At 42.3% G+C, this 15,937-nt stretch overlaps 1 protein-coding gene across 4 annotated transcripts in view; it reads right to left on the bottom strand.

The window, feature by feature from the left end:
- Positions 1-12,964: 12,964 nt before the first annotated feature.
- The window catches only part of nrxn2b (neurexin 2b), a 675,914-nt gene continuing 672,941 nt past the window's right edge, over positions 12,965-15,937 (bottom strand). For all 4 annotated transcript variants that reach the window (XM_047329457.1, XM_035625686.2, XM_047329463.1 and 1 more), the window contains one exon: positions 12,965-15,911. In XM_047329457.1, the coding sequence (XP_047185413.1) occupies positions 15,019-15,911 (893 nt within the window). In that variant the 3' untranslated portion in view covers positions 12,965-15,018. The remainder of the gene's footprint in view (positions 15,912-15,937) is intronic.

Genomic DNA, 15,937 nt, shown 5'->3' with positions numbered 1-15,937 from the left:
TGACGCTGAGAAGGAATACCACAGGGAAAGAAAAGAGACAGAGATGGGCAGAAAGAGAAGAAGAGTCAAGTAGGGCACTTTAACCTAATATAGCAGCATCAAGGGACCCCCCGGTGGTAGAGCAGTTTCCAGATCAGTGTATGTGTGTGTGTCTGAGGATGTGTGCGTGTGTGTGTAATCCGGGAAAAACCCTCACTCCAGTCTACTGAATGTTTTGACAACAAGTGCTGATCTGTCACTCAACCCAGGAGAGCTGCTGAGAGGCAGGGGAGGGCTGGAGAGGCTGCTGCTGCTGACTGTCCAGCATATATTAGAGAGGCCTCATCGGTGAAATACTCAGATGAGGATGCAAACATTTAGTCTGACTGCAGAGAGAATGTCAGATATTGCCCGCTGCTGCTCCAGGACCCTCGCTATCATCTTTTGCCTGGAGCCCCACCTGGTGGGGCATTCTGTGAAAGGTGTGCTCTGGGAGGTTGTGTTCCTTTTGTGTTTCTTTCAGTGCCACCTTCTGTTTCCAGCTTCAGGAGAAATGACCAACCAAGCCCAGCAGCTCGAGCAATACGGCCATGATCTTTAACAGGATTTTCTGGGGAGTGAAGAGAACACAACACACACATTAATTATTTGAAACCTACCAGAACACACAATAACTGCATAAAAAGTGTTATAGTTTTCAAACTAAAACAATTACAAACTAGCAGTTTAATGTGTGTATGCATTATGAGTTCAAAATCAATAACATGCGATAAGTCTCAGTTGTTCATTTTTCTTCTCTCACTTTGCTCTGTATGCTAGTCCATGTGAGTATTTGAGAGGTGTCTACCTGCAGACTATATATTCACAATTTAAGACCTAGATACCAGATGTCGCCCAGACAAGAATAATTAATTTCAATAAGAGCTGCTCACCCAGCGCATACGCCGAAAAAGTTTCTTGACTTCCGCACTGCTTCCGGGATATGCGTATAAATATTATAATATGTAAATATTAACCTGGGAAAACGACCCATTGGATTCTCCACAACATACCATAACAAGGCAAGAATAGTTTGTTCTGTCTCTGTCATTTTTATTGAGACACTGATGCTGTGTGTGTGTGTGTGTGTGTGTGTGTGTGTGTGTGTGTGTGTGTGACATATAATAATAATAATAATGATTTCATTTATAGACTACAATGTGCTGGATAAAGTGCTTATATTGAACAGTATATTTGTATGACATATCGTGTGGTGTTAATGCTGATATATTTCATGGTTTTCCACAGCTGTCTGCTGCAGTCAGGGCTGAGCTAAGACATGAGCTGAGTTCATGTGCTATATGATCTTACTCCACGGATGATCTCCGAGGGAAACTTCTTTTCAGTGCAACACCACCTCCTCCTACAGTCACATGACCTGTCAGGACTTCATTCACATGTACTTATTTATACTTTATATATATTTATTTATAGTGCAGCATATCAGATGAATATGTTGAACTTTTCAGAGCCTTACCGCCTATTTTCAAAAAGGTCACTGTCAAAGACCAAACTGTATTTAATATTGTAAAATAAAAAAGGTGAGGGAATTCTGAGTCTGTACTCTTATCGATACTGCTTATTGATCCGGTACTTTAACAGCACTCTTATTGGTTCTTGTTTGCTTTTTAGAAGGAAAAAATGAAACCAAATGAGAATAAAATGGAATGGACAAATGTTTTGCTTCTAGCACTGTACTCAGTAAAGCGCACCGCCACTCCTGAATGCATGTAGGGGAAAACACTGTTGGTGTTTATAGTAAATTTGATAAAACAACATCATCAGACTTTCACATGTAAATTAATTGAAGGCTGACTGTTATGAAACAGCTCCACGTTCACACTGCAGAGCCAGGTCTTTTCATGAAATACATTTGTGCCCCACATATTTGATTTGAATGAAGAAAAATCAATCGATAGAAGTTAAGGAACTTCTATTTATTGAATAATAAAGCATGTTACTGAACATTTAGATAACAATAACACACTATGAGGTTGGACCGAAGCTTCACCGTCCTTGACAGTGGGTTTTAAGGGTGTTGCTTTTTTTTTTAAATGTCGTTTGTCAAGGTGGTGAAATGAACTCCAACGGCAATAATAAAGCAGGACTGTCAAACTATCTGCGGATGAATTACCACATACCCAAACTGCCTGAGCAGTGTAAACAGTTGTTAGCTGGGGCACCAGCCAATGGGGTGCACCAAATGATTAAGACAATGAGACCAGTCGCCCCGCAAATTAAGCCTCTCCCTCATGTCAAAGGAAGTCAGTCAATACTGTGAGAGGATGAAACTTAACTGCCCTTAAAGAGAAGAGAAAAAGAAAAAAATCTCCATGAGACGTAAACATGTGTTCTCTCCTCTGTCTGATGTCACAAATAACTAAAGTGTTTCATATTATCCCAATAGATCACTTCGCTCTGTAAATGCAGGATTACTTGTGGTTCCCAGAGTCTGTAAAAGTAGAATGGGAGGCAGAGCCTTCAGCCACCAGGCTCCTCTCCTCTGGAACCAGCTCCCAGTTTGTGTCAGGGGTGTAGATACCCTGTCTACATTTAAAGTTAAACTTAAAACCTTCCTTTTTGATAAAGCTTATAGTTAGAACTGCTCAGGTGTTTAATAAACCATTTATTTATTATGCTGTTATAGGCCTAGACTGCTGGGGGAACTTATATCATGAGCATCTTTCTCCCTCTCCCGTTCTCTCCTTCTCCCTCTTTCTCTCTCTTTATATCTCTCTCCTTCTCCCACTTTTTTCAATCTCTCTCTCTCTCTCTCTCTCTCTGCCCCCATGTATCTACATTGCATGTCACTTACTCTGTTTTCTCTCTCCCCTAGTAGATCTGACCCCAGAGCTGCAGGATCCAAACCTTATTATTATTATTACTATTATTATTATTAATAACATCATTGTATTTATAAGTATCAGTTTTCACTAATTATAAGTACCCCCATCCCCCGATATGTTTACAGTACATGTCACTAACCCTGTTTGTGTTTTCTATCTCTCCTAGTGTATCTCACACTATCGGAGCCAGTTATACCCCCATCTGAAATGTGGCTCAAGATACGTAAAACATCGGAAGCTAGTTTTCCGACTGACGGGAATGAGGAATGGTTGAACTCTGACTAGGGTACCTAGGTTCAGGGACGACAACTCTGTCATTATCACAGACTTTGGCAAAATGGCTTGGTTTTTGACAACGTCTGCAGATAATTATCTTCCTCTTTTGGAAAGTTTTGGGCCTAACTGACAAGCGGTTAGACCTCAATTCTTGGGTGAGCTAATCAAACTAACATCTGCCCAGAGCTAAAATGCCTCTTACTGTGATTCCTGGGGAAGAGTCCGCGGGCTGCGGTGAGGGACGATGGCCAGGACTGTGCGTAAAGTCGGAGCGTCGGAGGAACAGCAGTCGACGATCGTTGAGACACGAGGGGGTTCCTTTGTCTCGCTTCTGCAGGCATCGGTTGAAGAAAGTCCAGGTGGGTCGCAGCGGGCTTCAACTAGGATACCCGGGTTTTTGTATGTATCCTTGGTGATACACAAAGTGATGATTTCAGCTCGGCCAGTGAGTGGAGATCTTTTAAGGCCAAATTACCGTGCAAAGAAGTTACGGGTCCTTCTGTCTACAATGGTCCGACTACTTAAGGTCTTCTCACAGTTCGAAAGGGCTGAATGAGAGTCCGTTCTTCGCTTATATGCTTGGCCTTAGAGGACCCCGCCCACCGGTGAGCTCTAGTCCTGCTGTGCCGGGCATTATGGGTAATACAGTCTTTGCCTCTGATTTCGGACAATGTTCTGTGCTTTGTCAGCGAAGAGGCTTTCTCTGGTCATAGTCTGTATGGTGAGGCGCAACAGGGCGCAAATACCTGAGAATTGGCACAAGCAATGACTTTTTTTCAAAAAGAGCCAGAGGCGTGCATTCAATTATAAGACTTAATATTTATTTTTAGGCATTTGTTTTAAAAAGATGACTGCAGGAGAAGAATGCAGGGAGATTCAATTGCAGACCCTGTTGAAACCACCACGTGTGTATTCTTTAACCACTACAAGCACATCCCCACGTGCTTGTGTTTCTCCCTGCAGATCTTCTCACTGTTAAAAGTGTTTACAATATTCAATCAGTTAGATTTTAGCAGAAATAAAACAATCTGTACTGTGGCAACCTCATGTCACATCACCATGCGGAAACCAGTCACTTTAACAAGCAGTTCTTTGAAGCAGGCTCAGCAGCTTCAATTAAATAGGTCTCGGCAAAGCAGCAGTCTGGCAAGTATGACAAGACAGTCCATTAAAACCAATAAGTACCTCGGAGGGAGTAGCCCCCCTACATTACCACAAGTTTGGTTTGGTGTACCTTTTGATAGGAAAACCATTTCTACAAACAGCACAGGTTTATAGAAACCTGTGCTGTTGAAACCTGTCCCTGGTTGACTACTATGGCTCAACCAGGGAAAAACAATATGGCATCCAGAGTCAGCGGACATTCAAAGTGAATCACAGCTGCACCCCAACTCAATGGATCGAAGCCTGTTACAAGTCGTTAAAAATACAAATAACATGATTCTTTGAATCAACCTTACCTGCACAACCAAACAGTGCAGCCACCCAGCAGACCTCAGAAAAAGAAAGAACTATTTGTCTCCACTTGTCCTTATAAATGGGAGGGGCTCCTGCCTCCCTACAGAAGGTTGAGGAATTTCTGTCCTCTCCTGAGAAACTGCAATGATGGGCGATCTCATGCACTATGCATGGACATTACTATGGCAAGCCAAGGCAGTTGGTGGGTAACTGTAGGCTGTCTCGGGCGTGTCATAGTTGCGGAATTTGTGCAAGGCACATAGTGGTGAATACAGTGTTACTATGGAAATAGCCATTCTGTTTGTGAGATGACAACATTACTCTGACAGAGCTAAATACACCCACAGAGACTGGAAATAGGCATATTGTCTTGGGACGCCATACGCTGACAACCTTGTTGATCTGTAACGAACCAGAAACCTCCTTGATATATATTGAGCTTTTATAATAAATACTTCTGCTTAAGACATCCACGGTTTCCGTCTTCCTGATTCAACTGCATCCCCCCCACCCCCGTTTTTTGTGTTGGCGCCACGACAATGCATATTCCTATCAGAAGAGAGGCACATTTGACCTGTTTCTTTGCAGAGCTCCTTAAAAAGAGCTGTTTTTGGTACAAAAAATACAAATATAATGGCAGCAGAGAGTAGTAATGTCTGCCCCTCTACTCTCCTTTTCATTCTTTTTGCCACTGAAACTCTAAATTTTCTTTGCAAATACTGAAGCATTCATCCTTTCCTAATTGGGCTTTTAGATCTAAAGTTTGCTTTACCAGAGATTGCTTGGCCAACTTATCAGCTATTTCATTTCCTTCAATCCCTGAATGACCTGGTATCCAAACATATTCAACATGACAGTTCAAGTTCTCAATTCTAAGTAAACTGCACATCATTTCATGGATCAGGTAAGGGCGGGCCCCTGATGTCCCCTCTCTCAAAGCCACCAAAGCAGCTGCAGAATCCGAACAGATTTCACTTCTATGGGGTTTGACCTGCTCAATCCACCACATGGCCCACAAAATTGCCAGCAACTCAGAGGAAAAAACAGACCATTATCAGAAATGCAGATGCTCTGCTGAATTTGGAGATTAGCCACATAAATACCACATCCAGCTTTCCCAAAAACTGGATCGTTAGATCTATCAGTAAAAATCTGCATATATTCATTCTGGAATTGGATTTCCTGAGGGGTTTTACTGCATGTCTGACCAAGCAGGGATATATCTACTTCAAGTTCAGGGAGAAACCAGAAAGGAACAGGAGACAGAACAGACCCACTCACATTTTCCCGCACAAGCCCAATATTTGTTGCATTCTGTCGAATAGCTTTCCTTATATCCAGATCTAAAAGTGCTATTGAATCAATGGTGTTTCTTCTTTTTCTGAACCCATTTTGATAGTTCACAAAAAAAAGTGTATATACTAGTCTGTTTGTCACCATTCTTTCCATCAATTTGCACAGAACAGATGTAAGTGCTTGGGCGATAGGATGTTGGACAGGATGGATCTTTCCCTGACTTCAAAATTGGAATCACTACTGCATGCTTCCATTTTGTTGGCAACTTGCCTGCCTCCCAGATATAATTATATAGAGAAAGAATTTCATACAACACCATGTCATCTAATTGTTTAGGCATTGCATAACTTATTTTCGTCTTGCCCTGGAGTGATTTTTGCCCCTGCCTGTACAGCATCCTTTAGCTCTTTCAAAGAGAAAAATCCATTATATGAGAAATTTCCTTCATATTCATATTCATGATGTAATTTCCATTTTTTGCTTTTAAGACTTCCTCCTTTGCCCTAATACCATCCTCTCTCATAGACTTTGAATTATGAACATCCTGAAATATCTTAACACAAATATCTGCTTTTTCTTTACAATTTACATCTACTGTACCTTCATTGTTCAGGACTGGCATTGCTGCCTTTACGACTTTGCCAGACATTTTATGAATTCTCGATCAAAGTTGCCTGACTGGAGAATCTGGGCTCATTGCTCAGAATCTTTTGTACTGAATTGGATTTTCCAGAGTAGGATTCTTGCGTAAATTTCTAAAAGCATTACTTCTCTCCCTCACTGCCATTTCACAGTCCTTATTCCACCATTGAACAATGACACTATCCCTGGGGGTTACTATGTAAGGAAATGTTTTTGAGGCTACTCTCAGAATCGTTGTGATTAAAGAATCACTATGCTCATCTATTGATCCATCACTATTGACTTCCCCTAAAGCTGCCGTTGTACCTTCCTTAAACTTGTCCCACTTAGCTCGGGAAAAATCTAATCTTTTCATCCTATCTCCAGCTCCATAACAAGGAACCTTCTTAAATGACATAAAACAAGAAATTGATCAACCCATTGGATCGTTACCCAAAACATTCCATTCCCCAATTCATGCCAAGGCTGGAGACACAAGCATCAAGTCCAAACAAGACATTTTTCATTAGTTGATTTCAAATCTAGTTGGCCTACTGTCCTTCATTATTACTAGATTGCACCTGTCTAAAAGCTCCTAAATAACAGCCTCATTTGCATTTTCCCCCCAACTTCCCCACAGGGGGTTATGAGCATTAAAATCATCTAATCAACTGACAGGGGTTTTGAGCTTATTTGCAATATCCTCAAGTTCAGATAATATTAAGGGTTTACATGGATTATAAAAATTGACTAAGCTTAATTTTCCCAGAGAACTCCACACTTCAACAACTATACATTCATAACATGAATGAACATGATGAACTATACATTCATAACATGAATGTATAGTTCATGTTATGAATGTGGCGCCACAGACCTTATACTGAATCCCTGTTATAATAACTGTAGCACATCCTCCATCTGGGTCTATCAGATCTTTCTTTGCGCAAACACACATATCCTGGAATGACAAAAATCAAGGCATGGTTGTAGCCATGTTTCCTGGACACATAAACAGTCTGGTTTGACCCTTCCATCCTTGATTAACTATTTAATTTCCTGTCCATTCCGTTCTTTCCCTGTTAGGTCTTAGTGCTGCATTTTACACTATCGATCACAAGATTCTGTTACAGAGACTAGAGCACATTGGGATTAAAGGAACAGAACTAGAATGGTTTAAATATTACTTATCAGAAAGATCTCAGCTTGTTAACGTTAACAACACATCTTCCATTAATACAAAAGTTTGCCATGGAGTTCTGTGCCATGGTTATTTGCTGAGACCGATTCTCTTCATTTTATAAATCCTTCCTTTAGGCAATATTACAAGAAAACACCACATACATTTCCATTGCAACGCAAATGATACCCAGCTGTATTTATCTAGGCTGGATGATTAATAACTTTTAATTCCTAAATTCAGGCCAAAACCGAGGTCATTGTACTCGGGCCTAGACTGGAAGTCTAGAAGTGGCAAATGCTGGGGCGTCCTAACAGTAACTCATTACTGTTAGGACGCCCCAATAAGTCTGTGAAAAGCCTCCAGTTAATCCAAAATGCTGCAGCACAAGTTCTGACAGGAACTACAAAACGAGATCACATTTCTCCAGTGTTAGTTGGTTCCCAGAGTCTGTAAAAGTAGAACGGGAGGCAGAGCCTTCAGCCACCAGGCTCTTCTCCTCTGGAACCAGCTCCCAGTTTGTGTCAGGGAGGCAGACACCCTCTCTACATTTAAAGTGAGACTTAAAACCTTCCTCTTTGAGAAATCTAGTTAGAGTAGTGTTGACCATCGGAATATCCTCCTCCATCTCTCACCTTTTCTCAGGGAGCCAGAGTAAGCCTAGACAGGCGGGAGTGGATGTCGCCCAAAACCGGGCACGCCACCTTACACTCTGCTTATCTCCTCTCTCTCACTTTTCTTCTCCCCCTCTCTCTTCGCTACCCCTTTTCCTGCCCACCTCTTCTCTCTCCCCCATTTTCTCTCTCTCACCCTACTATTACTAATAATTTTGTTAATTTAAGTATCATTATGGTAGAGATTAAAGCAACTATTATGCAACTCCTCTCTCCCCACATATGTTTATTATTATTTATGTGGTACCAGGCACAGAGAATACCTGCTTGGACTCGACAACGCCACCTCCTTTTAAAGGGCAGGAGGATCCCTTGAACCCTCAGTATTATGTCTAGTGAACAACTCTTACTTCCCCAAACAGGAACAATTAGAACGAGGCATGTGTTTATATAAAAAATGGGGTTTGAATTTATTAACAATAATCAATGTTAAAACAAAATGATAAAGGCACGAGGCAACCTGTGAAAATAGTGATGTGTTTGGATGATGGCAAACAAAATCCTCAAATTAGGAAGGTCGGGCACCAGGGGAGCCTGTGGGAGACAGAAGAGGGAGACAGCAGGCCCAATACCGCAGAAGCATGCACTACACACAATATCAATAAAAAGCCACACAAAATATCATGCAGTATTAAGATTAAACATACATACCAAAGTATCACCCTGTGCAGTCCCACCACCAGGAGAGGGTAGTGTGTCGACATTGGCCCGGCCTTGTACAGGGTGGGTGCTGCTGCACAGAGCAGAGGATAAAAACAATTTCCATTCACACACATAATATAACACTCTCACTGCAGGTAAACCTCAAATGCCAATATCAACACTCAAACAACATATCCTAAGAACCAAAGACTAAAAAAAGAATGATAAAATTAGGATAACAAACAGTGGCTGGTCTGGTCTGGTCTGTTCAGGGAGACACTCATTCCCCTGGCGCAGTAACACAGCCGGAGGAAGGATTCCAGTCCTGTGTCTCTATGCGTATTGTAGCCACGTCAGTCAGGAACTGAAACATACAAATACATTTGGTGATAAACAACACATCACAGTCACTGTTCAGTACAGCTAAAAACTACATTAATAGGGACGGATCAATTTCGCGCTCAAACGAAAACACTCGCCCCACACACACACAGCCGCACAAACAAAGCAGAGCAAGGACCCGCGCCAGAATCATTCAGGGGCTTTAACGGTTCTGCACGTTACCGTCAATCTTTCCTTGTTCCCCTTGTGAAAGATGGAGTGCTTGCATCAGATATCACCCTATGAGGATTAAAGTTGACAAAAGTCATTCTCAGCGCTTGTCACAAACGCCACCACAACGAACGCCACAGCACTCGACCTGCATACCTGTATGGGGTAGTCAGGTCGCAGAGCACACCTATGTGTATCGAGCCTGGCAAACTTTTAACGTGTCCTGATCACTGGCTGCTTATCACCTGATTGGGTCATGTGACCACACACGTACACACAGGCTCCCACACTTATAACAACCACATCATTGCATTAATAAGTGTCAGTATTAATCTTGTAATTATAAGTATCAGTATGGTTGAGATTAAAGCGGTGGTTGTACAACTGTCCTGTCTCTCTCTTCTCTCCACCTGTCTCTCCTCTCCCCCTCTTTCTGTCCACCTCTCCTCTCTCACCCATTTTTCTCCTCACCCCAACCGGTCGAGACAGATGACCGCCCACAACTGAGTCCAGTTCTGCCAGAGATTTCTTGTTGTTGGGTTTTCTCTGTAATATTGTAATATTGACCTCACTATGTAAAGTGCCTTGAGGCAATGTATGTTGTGATTAGGCACTATATAAATAAAATTGAATTGAATTGAATCGAAGTTTAGTAAATATTTTAGATGTCTTATTGTAGTGTGATCCATGCATGTGTGCACAGATTGGAAAGTAAACGGGGGAAAGCGGCCACGGGGTACATCGCACATTTGGATAGCAGATTGGATGATGAAATCGGAAGGAACACCAGACAAATTGGAACACAGAAATCTTCTTCTTGCTTCCTTTCTTCCCTACCTTTGGGGATCCATAAACAGAGGCGTTTGATTTGATACTGTCTGTGCTGATTCAATCCCAGCAGAGGGAGTGCTGCACAGTCTTTTGAGTCTGTGTTTTTAACTTGATTGCAGAGGAAGCTTTTTTATCCTTGGGGATACAAACTCAAGCACCACTCCCATTTACCACAGTGAGAGATGATGGAACAAACTGATTTTGAACAATATCTGTAATTTGTTTGAATTGCTTGGTGATAACACTATTGGTATACGCGTCTGACAGATATTCACTTGATTTTTAGGTTCCATCCTGAGATTGATGTTTCCCCCTGTGTCATTATTTGTTGACTGGAAAAACTTGTTGCACCATCCTGTGTTGTGAGAATACTTGGGGGCAGTTGTGGAAGGTTAGTGGTTCGATCCATGGCTCCTCCAGTACTCATGTCGAAGCGTCCTTGGGCAAGACACCGAATCCCTAACTGATGCTGTGCCATCAGTGTCCCGTGACCGTCACTCATACATCAATGGGATGTATGAGTGATATTAAATAGACCAGACTGTATATTTAGAATCATTTATTTAAAAGATAACAAGTTAAAACACCAATATCTCATCTGTATGTCCGTCTGTGTGTGTGCACACAGTCTACATGGCTGATTTGTATTGGTGGATGAAAGGAAGTACAACAAGATGGCATTAAAGAAAGAAACTACAAACAAGATGGTGGAATTGAAACTGGTGGCTCAACCGCATGGCTGCTTTGTTTCTTTGTTAAGGTCACTTGGTGGAGGAAAAAAGATGCCAGGTAAAAATAGGGTTAGTTACATGATAGTAACATCAAATTAACCATCTTTGTGTGTCATAGTCATATCTGATGACCGATACAAGTAACATGAACCTTGGAACTGGACATGAACTGGACGTTAGTCCAGTGTTTGACTGTTTTTCTTAGTTTCAGTTTGCAGTGAGGGCACGACATCGCTGGTCAAGTATTCTCAAGGAATACATTGTGTATCCCCTCCAGCTCCAGACCTCTCTGTTTTGGTAAGTGATACTAAAAATGATCTGTCGCACTAATAAGAACCAGGTTGTATAACTTGGTAAAACAGAAAAAGGGAAGTCTGCTCTGCAAAGCTTTACAACAGTGGTTTTAAGAAGTCTGATACTGTAGGCAAAATGAAGACAACTTTGCTAAAATGCTGCCATAGAATCTGAATTACACTACAATATCAGCCCTATATTTTCATTCCATATTTCTTTATATTGTGGGAAAATTGCATTAATCAAAAGTCTGCAGAATTAGCTTTAAGCAGTTTTTGTCCAGATAACCATCACTGAGTTACGTTGACACTGAATAAAACGCCAAAAATATTTTTCTCGGTCAAGTTCTGGACTTGAGAGATATTTTATAAATAAAGGTTTCTTTGCAGTAAATCGAAAATACAGCTTCAGAATGTCTAAGTGGCACTGAACCTAAAAAATGTGTTACACATTAGTGTCTCATGAAATTTCCTGCCTTTGATGCAAATTCAGAACAATCTAAAGTAACTAACTTCCTGCCATTTTTAGAACACAGCTTTGCACCTGTCCCTTTCATCTCATGCAGCTTCTCCGCCTCAGGTCTCTCCCTCTGTGCACTGCCCTTCTGTTACAAGAGTCTGCAAATTGACCACCTCGGAAGTACGAGAAAAAAGATACACAGAAAAATTCGAGCACATGAGGAAATGAGATTGTCCTCCACTGTCAGTGCTGAGATAGCTGAATTTACTATCTTTCAGTCCTCACACTGCAATGTGAAAGATTCTTATCCTACCATTAGGTAAAAAAAATTACCATAATCTTTAGGTTGGTAAAGATTATGGTCGCTGTGGAGTGATGAAATGTAGATCTATTGTTAATTCAGACAGGAAGACTACTCTCATGCCTACTTTGGTTGTACTTTAAATCTTATTCATCCTGGCCGTCATAAACTCACACACGCTCACTTTCTTGCCGTCATTCCCTGAGCCTGTCATTCCTGCGATCAGCTGTCAATCAGCTGGTCTCATCTATCCAATAGTATTGCAACACCTACCTGGTTAGCCTATCACCTTGCTGCTGTCTGTTTAAATATGATTTCTCTCCCTGCCTTAGTCCTCGTGCTGCTTTTCTGCATTCCCTCCACCTCCCCATCACTGCCCAGTCTGTGCAGACTCATGGGATTCTTCAATCCATCAACTCAGAAAGTCATTAACCACCATTACCACCAGTGTCTGGACTGCATGGGGGGATTTACCTGTTGCTGCTCAGGATGCCCTCGGCTTCAATATCTCCTGATGGAGTCAAAGTGCCAAAGACTCTCATTATTTTGTCATCACATATCATTCTGTTAAACCTGTAATAAATATCATTTATTACAGGTAATTGTAATAAATGATGAGACAAGTGAATGTCTCAGGAGAGACATTCACTTGTCTTGTCCTGATTGAAATACACCAGTGTCTAAAGTCATGATGTCAGTCCAAATCCTCTGCATCAGTAATGGAGGCAAAATCTAATTTGACTGAAAGGAAAGGAGGCGATGAAGAAACCACGCAACACAGGGAGTAAGAAGTATATAACCAAGTGTATTCCCTCTGTTAATGTACACATATTTAGAGTCATCTCACTGGAACACTTTACATTAACATTTAGAAAGAACAGGAAGATACTGGGAGGAGTATGCTTGGAATGGAGGAGAGAAACCCGACAAACATGGCAGGACGGTGAATCGATGGAGCCTGTCAAATTAAATGGCTGCCATCTTGTCTCCTATCATTTGGACAGAAATAGATGTCAAAAAAAGATGGAGGATGGTTGAAGCCTACTTTTTCCACAGGTTATGAGGACATACAATCTGTCATACAGAGAAAGAGGTAAGATGCAAGATAAAAAATAGATTGAGGATGACAGATGAATTAAAAGGAGAATGTGTGGTTAATATGCTCAATTACTAAAATAATTGCCAAAAGAAAATACATAGAAATTTCTGTTTCCCAGAATCATAGACATTTTTTTTCTCCAAACAGGAATGATAGTAGGGAAACACATTTCTCTTAGTAATGGAATGAGACTCAAATATTTAGACATTTCACAAACTTTTTTCTGGATTTTTTTCTTTTCATGGTACAGTTTTCTTTTTTTAATAGAGTTGAGAAAATTGGAATACTAGAGTTCGGTTGTACATTTTCCAGGGAACTGTCGTTCACCCTTTTATTTGTGTGCTCTTCCCACAAAGTTTGCATTGCCCTTTGGCTGCCATCAGTCCAGTCAGGCCAGAGAGGGCGAAAGACACAGTTGCTTTTTCAGCTGCAAGATTTCTCTCTCCACAGTAGAACTCCAGCAAGAATAAACTCAAGACTTTCCCTAAAATGTCTCTCATTTCTCCAGAGAGAAAAAAAAGAACAGAACAAACCAAAGTGACTGAGTCTTGCAGCAAGGCATAGCATCAGCCATCCTGTCCATGAAAGGGTGAGATCAGGGGGAAGTAGGGGTTCTGACGTCAAAAATCCTAGAGTCCATCTTTGCTGCACATTATCAGAGAACTCTCACTTTTCCACTTGCTCATGATTTATGTCCATAGGTTTCTGCAACGTCTATACATGTATTTATAATTATATAGAACAGAGTTCATCTTGTTTACTGGAGGTTTTTTCTGTTTTTCGGTGATTAGTAACTGTAAGGACATGATAGTTTCTCTGCTGGCCCACTAGGAGTAACCTTGAAGCCCCAGAAACACATGATACAGATCTGCTGGAACGAAGGACGACCAAGGGATTTTGGCCTCAACAAGTTTTTGGCAGCTAAACGTACAAGTTAGCATCCATTAGGTCGGAGTGGTGGTATCTCACACAGTTGCTACGTTTAACTTTGTTGTTATGATCATCAATCATCGTTATTTTTTTTTTAAGTCCACAGAAAGAAAAACTGTTTTTATCTCTTATTCGTAAATTAATACTACATGCTTGAAACACAGCAGAGTTTACGTTGCATTCGCTGCATAAACGCCATAGACAAGGAGAGAATGAGAGGAAGAGAGGGAGAGAGATCTGTTTGACAGTGTTTCTGTAAGCTGGCAGTATTTTGATTTCAAAGAGGGATGTCATTTTGCTAACTCAAGCCTAGTTTGAAAATATTATGTTGATACTGTTTAAGGTGACGGCTTACACCACAAGTGGGCCTCAGAATAAAGTATAGACCCTGACACAAATACTGATGGTGGTACTTTACTACAGTACTCAAGATATTAAATAACCTGTTGTATACTAATCGATTAATCATTTGGTACACGGGTGTTGGCACAGTATGCGTTGAGATCTGAGGTGTGATGGCATTCTGCAAAATCACCATCATGTAATAAGCAGTCAAATCAATCAGAACAAAGTTGTGAACACAACCATGATGTCACCTTGGCTTTTTTTTGTTGCCGCCTCCCTCTGATTAGACTGGAATTGGTACCATTTAGGGTCATCTGACAATACTGAGTTTACAATGAATTACCATCTCTTGTGTTCTCCTTTCTACATACTGCCCTTCTCCCTCCCTCTCTCTCTTTCTCTCTTGTCTCTTTCCTTCTCTAAGTGCGTCTGCTGTCCGTCTCTGTGTGTCAGGGCGGCGCTCACTCAGACGTAGTACTCTTTGTCTTTGTTCTTCTTGTTCTTGGTGACTGTCTTGGCAGTGCTGGGCTGTTTCTCCTTCACTAGGGCTCCGTTGCTCTGCGTGGCTGAGTTGCTGATGTAGTTACGACTTTGGTCCACCTGGTAGGAGCCCTCGTCGCGGTTCCGGTACTTGTACATGGCGTAGAGCAAGATGAGGATGCAGAGTGCGGCGGCTGCCACGATGCCCACGACCATTCCTGTGGTGCTGCTGGACTGCTGCACCTCCACAGCGCCTGGGAGCCCTCGCTCAGGAGATGTTGGATCTGGAGTGGGAACATGGGGGAAATTTGGGGGGTAGGTTATTCCTGGGACTCTACGGTGAGCTGGGTCTGACGAGGGGTGGGCTGGCGGCAGCAGCACCTGGTCCCGGGTGTTCATTTTCCCAGCGGGGATGTTGTTGTTGCTACTACTGCTGCCGCCAGTGCCCGACTTGATGCGCGGGCTGAGCTGGTCGGGGTTGGCCGTAGGGGTGGAGGAGAAAGGTGGGCGGTGGGAGTTGGGAAAGCGGGAGAAATGGCGGTCTCGGGGATTCTGGACGCCGCCTTCTACGGATGGGGGAGGAGGGAGGACAGTCCTGTCGGTGACCAGGGGTGAGTTTTTGTAATAGTCCTCGTCATCTGACTCTGTCATCTCCCCCGAACCGTATGCCGACACTTCAATGGTCTCCTCGCAGTCCTCCTGGTCCAGGGGGCATGGGAGCCGGCCGTTGGGCAATGGGAGGGACTCTTTAGTGGTTTCGAGCAGGGTGAGGAAAGGGCGATAGGTGGTGGGGGGCGGGGGGATTACAGGGTAGCGGGTGGCGATGGATGGGGGGTCTAGGGAGTCCACCGTTATTATTGGCAACACTAATTCACCTCCTAGGACAAGAAAGAGACAATGGAGA

The sequence above is a fragment of the Scophthalmus maximus genome, chromosome 2, assembly GCF_022379125.1.
Source record: "Scophthalmus maximus strain ysfricsl-2021 chromosome 2, ASM2237912v1, whole genome shotgun sequence".
In the NCBI taxonomy this organism is placed as follows: Eukaryota; Metazoa; Chordata; class Actinopteri; order Pleuronectiformes; family Scophthalmidae; genus Scophthalmus; species Scophthalmus maximus.
This window is presented reverse-complemented; position numbering and strand designations above follow the sequence as displayed.